We start from the raw sequence: 7,138 nt of genomic DNA, 5'->3' as shown, positions 1-7,138 counted from the left end.
ATGCTCCAGCCCGCGCTGCCAGCTCCGGCACTGGGTTTGTATGAGCTTCGTCTGGGCTCTGACGGCTTCCCCCCCGCTCAGCGGGCAGGAGCCCTTTGCAAATTTTGCCTCCTTGCTGCTCCATGGTAGGGTCTCCGAGGGGTTCCTCATCGCATTCAAACAGGGACAGGGGATAGATGAGGGGGTGGGAGGGCGAGGGGGCAGCTCCCGCTCCCTCCACCTTGCTTTCCTTCTCGGGCATGGATGCCGAGCGCGGCTGGGCTCCGAGCTCTGCCTCCCGCCCCAGTAGCGGAGGGAGGCCGAGAAATTCCCGGCTGAGGCTGATTGCTGAGTCGGCAGCGCTGTGTGTCCAGGCTGCAGGAGGGGCTGGAGTTAGATAACCAGTAACTGCATCACCCCGGCGCCCTGGCAGTGGGGAGGGGAGGAGAGCGAGCAGAGTAACACGCACGTGGTTGAAAGCCTGACATTTTGGAGCCCTTATCTTAGTCCTGCCACTGATTCAGCCCGTGACCTCGGTCGGGTTGTTTCCCCCTGCGTGCGTCAGCTCCCCACCTGTGGGGAGAAGATAATCTCCTCACCCACTTTGTGGGCAGTGGGGAGGGTCGGTGGCCTTTTTCAGAGCACGGGAGACGTGGAAAGCACTGTACTGAGGAACCGGGAGGATGGTTCACTCAGTCCTGACCCCAGTCCTTCTGGCCCCTTTTCCCAGGCAGTGCTCATATTTCCTCTTTTGTTTCCTCTCCCCTCAGTCATCGATAAGTTTGACTACGTCTTCGCAGAGAACGGCACAGTGCAGTACAAGAATGGGCAGCTGGTATCCAAGCAGGTATGTCTAGTTCCCCTTGCAGCATGGCTCTCCTTCCCCGTGCCCTGCGCCCCATGGGGAGCAGCGCCTGGCCCCAGGCAGATGGGCAGCTTCTTCTCTTCTCCCCAAATGTCAGATCTAAATGTCCTGCTCCTCCAGCTCATGTTCGTGGATGGGCTTCACGGGAGGTCAAGCATCTTCCTCACTCCCCCTTCTCCTCCCGTAGGCCATTCAGGACCACTTGGGGGAAGAGCTGCTGCAGGATCTAATCAACTTCTGTCTCAACTACATGGCGCTGCTGAAGCTGCCCAAGAAACGGTAATGGCCCAAGCCCGTGCTAATGGCAGTCATATCACTGATTTCTAGGGAACTCTGGGCTCCAGAGCTCTCCTAACAACAGCTGAGCTACTGAGCTTGTCTTGCTCCGGGTTTTATCTTAGCATCTAGAGGCCCTGTGTCGGATCACTGTCCCACTAAGCTGGGCACTGTGGGCAAATAATGGAGGAGGGTCCTTGTTCTGGAGAGTCTGCACTGGTTTTTAGCGCAGTGCCTGCTCTTTTGCGCCTTGGATTTTCTTCCCTGGGAAGCAGGGTACAGCCACTGTGTGCATCTCATTTAGGACAATGGTACCAGCTCGTTACTGGTCAGGGCATCAAGCATTATTGGTCGCATGAGTTTCCAAACAGACGAACAATGGCCCTTAAGATCCAGCTCTTAAGGTCCAACGGCTGAGCACACAGTTTCACACTGTTTCTAACCCAGTGTTACTTGGCACCACTGGTAGTAGGGCTGGCCCTGCTCTGCCCCCGACCGTGTGCTCCTGTCCGCATCCCCCCATGAGATCCAGCAGCCCCAGGCTGAGGCAGGTTGGTACACCTCCTCTGAAGGAAGACTAGGCCACTGCCAGGAAAGAAAAGGGTAGTTTTCCATTGGATTGGCTTGCCCTGTTATCACAGGAAGGAGAGAGAGGGAACAGATGGCATGAAGGTGGAAGTGGAGGGCAGGAGGACCTCTTTTCAGAGGCAGCCTTCGGTTAAACCAGCCTGGGTGCAGGTCAAACCACCCCTCAGACCATGGTTTCACAAACGCTTGCCGGCGTGAGCCAGCAGTGCTGTTGAAAGCAGCAGCTCTGCCCTCCCCTCACCCCAGCTGGCTTGTTCCTGCTCTCCCTTTCTGTTTGTACGGTGAACACGAGCAGGCAAGATGTCTGGTCGAAATTAAGCTGGTAAAAGTTGCTAAACTGTGATCCAGATTAGCTGCTTGATGTGAGTCACCATGTGGCAACACGAGGACTGGTGAGAGGGGCCAGGGTGGCTCCCTGTGACAGGACTGCTGGCTGAACATGCCCCCGAAAGCGTGGGCTGGGACCCAGAACCCTCAAGGCTGTTTGGTTGCCTCATTGTTGTCTAGTTGCCCAACAGCATGGAGAAGTTTCAGCTCCCGAGTGCCTCTGTCGATTTAGGCTTCTGGGATTTCTAGCAAAGTAAGGACTTTAACCCACATCTCCCAGGTCTTGGCCTGGGGCATGAGCCACCAAACCCTTGGTGCTGCAGAGATGATGCTTCCAGGCTGCAGGCATGGCTTCCAGTGTGTCCATTCCCCATGGTGTTCTTCACTGTGTTACAAGACAGGAGGTAGAGAGTTTTTTCCCCCAGACTCAGAGTGGTAAGCACTTTATCACAGAGAAACAGCGGGCAGGTCTGGAAGGGACATCAGAGGGTTAATGAGCACAGAGGTCCTCAGCTGGTCAGGGAAGGGGATCTCCCTGCTCCAGCCAGGTTTCCACAAGAGTTTCAATCTATTTTCAAACTGGCAGTGCTGCCATCCCCTGTTGTTTATGCCCCACCAGTGCTGGTGCTTGTCTGACCCCTCGGTGAGCTGTTCCAAGGTGATCAGCAAACAGAACTGGCCGGGTTTATAGCAAAGAGAAAAAAAGGGAGCAGTTTTCTGCCCGCTTAGTGCTTTGAACCAGCCCACTGAGGAAGCAGCAGAGTAGTGATCCCAGTGTAAGGTGCAGGTGGCAAGCAGGAGCTGGGTCCTCTCCGGGCAGTCCTGGACAAGAGTTGCAGTCAAAGGTGCCGGGGACAAATGGGAGACACAAAGGCCCTGCGGGTCCTACCTGGTTTGTGTCCCATGACGAGGTCCTGATTGCTCATCAGCCTGCCACCGGGCATCAGTAGTGAGTTACACTGACCTGTTCCAACCCACTGCCCCAAGATACCGTCAGCTTCACCCAACCCACCCAATGTTTCCTAAAAGCCTCCAGATGTGGCAATGCCACATTCTCATCAGGCGGTTGGTCCACTCCAGGCAATAGCTGTCCTTGCAGTTATTACAACATTAGAAAACATCAAAAGAGGAGGCTGAGGTGAGACGTCATCGCTCTCTACAACTACCTGAAAGGGGGTTGTGGTGAGGTGGGTGTTGGTCTCTTCTCCCAAGTAACTAGCAATAGGACGAGAGGAAATGGCCTCAAGTTGTGCCAGCGGAGGTTTAGACTGGATATTAGAAAAAATTTCTTTACTGAGAGAATTATCAAGCATTGGAACAGGCTGCCCAGGGAGGTGGAGTCACCATCACTGGAAGTGTTCAAGAAACGTGTAGATGTGGCACTTTGGGACACGTTTTAGTGGGCATGGTGATGTTGCGTTGATGATTGGACTTGACGATCTTAAAGCTCTTTTCCAACCTTAATGATTCTGTGATTCTGTGATAATTATTCCTGTCGTCTCACCTAAGCTCGTTGCTTCTAGCCTGTCCCCAGGGCATGCAGGAACTGTTTATTCCTCTTCTCTTACAGTCTGTTTTTATAAAACTGTGAGCCCCTTCAAGACTTCAAGCAGAGTTGTTGATGCCTGCTCTCCGCCTGGCTGAAGCATTCATGAGTGGGCATGGCTTCTCTCCTCCTTCGTGTCCCTGCAGAGACTGCATGCCTCACCAAGCAGGCATTCCCCTGGAAAGGTCTGGTTTTCTCTCCCTGCCCGAGTAACCTTCTGCCCTTGCCCACTCACAGAGGAACCTTCATTGAGTTTCGCAACGGGATGCTGAACATCTCCCCCATCGGACGGAGCTGCACGCCAGAGGAGCGAATCGAGTTCTCCGAGCTGGACAAGGTAGATGGGACAGACTCGGGCTCGCTCTCCCCTTTGCTGGTTTTGCACCACCACAGATCTCAGGTCTTACCTGTTTCCCTCCGCCCTGAGGAGAAAGGAGCCCAGCTCCAAGCTGTGCACCAGGCCAACACATGCAGCATAGTGGAGACAGGACTGGGGGTGAGAAAACCCAAGGAGAGACACAGATGAATGGAAGAATTGGACTTCATTGGGGACCACCAACGCAATGGGGTGGCCAGCAGGATTCCTTGTGCTGTGGGAAAGCCCCAGGGAATAAGGCACTTATTTAACAGGGTGTTTCCTCATTTACGGTAACCAAAGATGGCCCAGCAGCTCTCTTCTCTATCCCACTCTTCCAGCCCCAACAGAGCTGGAATTAATGGGCTTTCCAGACTGGGAGGGCCACAACAGATCTGCTGGGCAGATCTCTGGAGCACTTGGCCCATGCTCACAGCAGTTCCTGCCTGGGGGATCTTTCTTGGCGTTGAGGGATCAGTCAGACTTTGCAAGACTTTTTAAGCAAAGCTGGAGACTTTGGGTTATGAACTGGGCTTCTGGGAAACTGAAGCAGTTGCATTTCATTGCCAAGGAAGGGCTGGGGAGCTGCTCTTCCCAGGAGCCTGCTGGAGCTGCCGTGAGCTGATGGCCTTTTACGGAGACACTGGGCAGGACTGGTGAAAGCTGGGTAAATGGTGTTGGACTGGGGCTTGGGGCAGAGATTGGAAGGGAGCAGAGCAATACGCCAGAGCTGCCCAGCAGACAGCTTACAGTGGATTCTGGTAGACTGTCAACATGTAATTATTCAAACCCTCTTCCCTTTCCCTTTCCCTTTCCCTTTCCCTTTCCCTTTCCCTTTCCCTTTCCCTTTCCCTTTCCCTTTCCCTTTCCCTTTCCCTTTCCCTTTCCCTTTCCTCCTTCTCCTCTGCAGAAAGAACGGATCCGGGAGAAGTTTGTGGCAGCCTTGCAGAGGGAGTTTGCTGGCAAAGGCCTGCGTTTCTCTCGAGGTGAGCGGTCAGGGCTTCCCTGGCTTTGCCTTGGCCTTTTTATGGTGTTTCCCATAAAATATTGGGAAGGGGAGCAGGAATCCCAGCTGTTCCTTCTGGGGGCCTGGAGACCCTGGGAAGAGCACAAGGAACTTCTAGTCCCAGAGAGCTGCTGCAGAGGCGTCGTGTTCACATCCACAGCAGCAGAGAATAAACCGTGCTGCAGGTTTGCCTCCCTGGGAATCAGGCAGACAGGCAGCTTTCTGTCTCGTGATCGTTATCCCTGCCTTAATTTCAGTTAGCCCTGCAGAGCCTGCCTGTGCCCAGAAGGTCTGCTCTGGCTCAAGCATCAGGAGCAGGGTGGCCAGCAGAGCTCCAGGCACATGCACTCTCCAGGAATGAAACAGGATCCTCATGTGTGTCTCAGCTCTGGGGTTTTCTTGGCAGGGTTGGCTACAAGGGAAACATCTTTCTTCCTGGAGGAAGAGCTTCTGAGAGGCAAGGAGTTTGCCATGGGCTTTTGCAGGGCCACTTCTTGGGGCAGCCCTTACAGCCGGCTTACCGAAAATCAGGAACCGAAAGAGGGGCTTGAGCAATCCTGGGGTCTGGCCAGGACAGGGAGGAAAAGGAGTGTGTGTAAGTGGTGGGGCTGACTCTGGAAGAAGACCTTCCACAGAGTAGATGGGTCTGTGTGAGATAAGAAGGTGCCGTGGGGCAGCCCAGCCAAAGGGCAAGGGGGTGACGAGGCTGGGAGGGGCAGGTGACACCCCGCTCTTGCACCCAGCATGGGCCAGTACCAAAGGTCTGGTCCTTTGGTTCTCCAAGGGCTTTCCTCCTGACAGCCTCCCCTTGCCTTCAGCGTCCTGCCAGGGGCATCCTGTGCTGCCTGCGGCACTGGCACACACCGTTTGTCACAGCAGAGAAAGACAAGGTCCCCGCCGCCACGTCCCTGCATGGGCACAGGGGACGAGAGCAGAACAGTGGGCCTTTCTCCTCTGGCTTTGGGAAGCCGCCACGAAGAGCCTGTTGTGTAAAAGCATGAAGACAAGGGGAGCTGTGGGCCCCCCGCTCCTCCACAAAGAAAATGCGGGGTGTCTCAGGTCAGGCATTCAAAAACAGGGACACGCAGAAGCGGGTGTTGTGCCAAGCTGGCTCTGCATGCCTTGTCCTAGGCTGTGGAGGACGTGGGCCACAGAGGTGGTAGGAGATGTCCCTGCATCCCCCCAGACCTGTGCTCTGCCTAGGCTGGGTGTCCTCCATACCACCTCTTCTCCCTTTGATTTCCTACTCTCTCCAGCTGGCATTGGGAGCCTCTTCTTGCTGCCCAGCTCTGTTTAAAAGGCTAGAACGCAGCGAAATGCAGCATTTATCACAGGTAAATGGCTTTGGATACAAAACCAGGAAGGATTTTAATGAAGGCAACTGAGTTTAGCTCCTGCTCTGATGCTGGCTCCTGCTGCGAGCCTTGGGGCATCCCCATCCCCGAGCTCGTAGGGCACCTGCTCCTGTCCATATCACAGTGCCCTGCCTGGGGCATCCTGTCCCGTGGTGAATCCCCTGCCCAGAGCTGGACACACAGGCTCCATCCCTGGCTCCTCAGGCTCTGAGGAGGGTTGGTTTGGGATCAAGGGGACACCTCATCCAGCCAGGGAAGAGAGGACCATGGCATCAGGACGTACATGTTTGAATGGCCCGGGGGATCAGTGCCTCCTGCAGCAGGGAAGCTCGACCCCTTCTGAAGAGAGGTGGGGTTATGATTTGTGAAGAAGGAGAGTGTGAAACTCCAGGGTTTCTGGTGGCCCACTAGATTGCCTGGAGAAGCAGGGGAGTCCCCTTGAAACCAAGAGGAGCAGAGACTTGATCTGGCAGGGAGAGGCATATCCCGCCTCAAATCCCCGTTCCTCCAGGCTCCCAAGCGAGAACCAAACGTACGCGTGCCCTAAGTTGCCAGCTTTGTTTTGGGAGGATCGTGTCACCTCTGTCAGTGATGGGACAAGGGACTGGCTCTGTGCAATGCTGCAGGGCACCTCGAGATATGGGGGTTGTAGAAGGACCCATGATGTCCACCCTGGAGCGTAGGAGAGAGAGTGGTGCCGGCCTCTGAGGGCATTGCCCCCCCGCTGGGACACACAACATGCTGATGCATGCAAGGCATGACCCCAAGTCTCCCCCAACAGATGCATTTCTCAGGACCTCCCGCCCCAGCATCCGCCCCCGCAGCCCACTGGTTCCTGCTT

At 55.3% G+C, this 7,138-nt stretch overlaps 1 protein-coding gene across 1 annotated transcript in view; it reads left to right on the top strand.

Moving 5' to 3' along the window:
- Nucleotides 1-749: 749 nt before the first annotated feature.
- The window catches only part of PMM1 (phosphomannomutase 1), a gene marked incomplete at its 5' end in the record, with an annotated part of 8,247 nt that continues 1,858 nt past the window's right edge, over nucleotides 750-7,138 (top strand). The window contains 4 exons of the mRNA XM_010293167.1: nucleotides 750-826; nucleotides 1,032-1,123; nucleotides 3,819-3,918; nucleotides 4,847-4,922. Coding sequence (XP_010291469.1) covers nucleotides 750-826; nucleotides 1,032-1,123; nucleotides 3,819-3,918; nucleotides 4,847-4,922 — 345 coding nt within the window. The remainder of the gene's footprint in view (nucleotides 827-1,031; nucleotides 1,124-3,818; nucleotides 3,919-4,846; nucleotides 4,923-7,138) is intronic.

This window comes from Phaethon lepturus, unplaced genomic scaffold (genome assembly GCF_000687285.1).
Source record: "Phaethon lepturus isolate BGI_N335 unplaced genomic scaffold, ASM68728v1 scaffold28758, whole genome shotgun sequence".
NCBI classification, from domain to species: domain Eukaryota; kingdom Metazoa; phylum Chordata; class Aves; order Phaethontiformes; family Phaethontidae; genus Phaethon; species Phaethon lepturus.
Note: the sequence above shows the minus strand (reverse complement) of the source record. Positions and strands in the feature narration are given on the sequence as shown.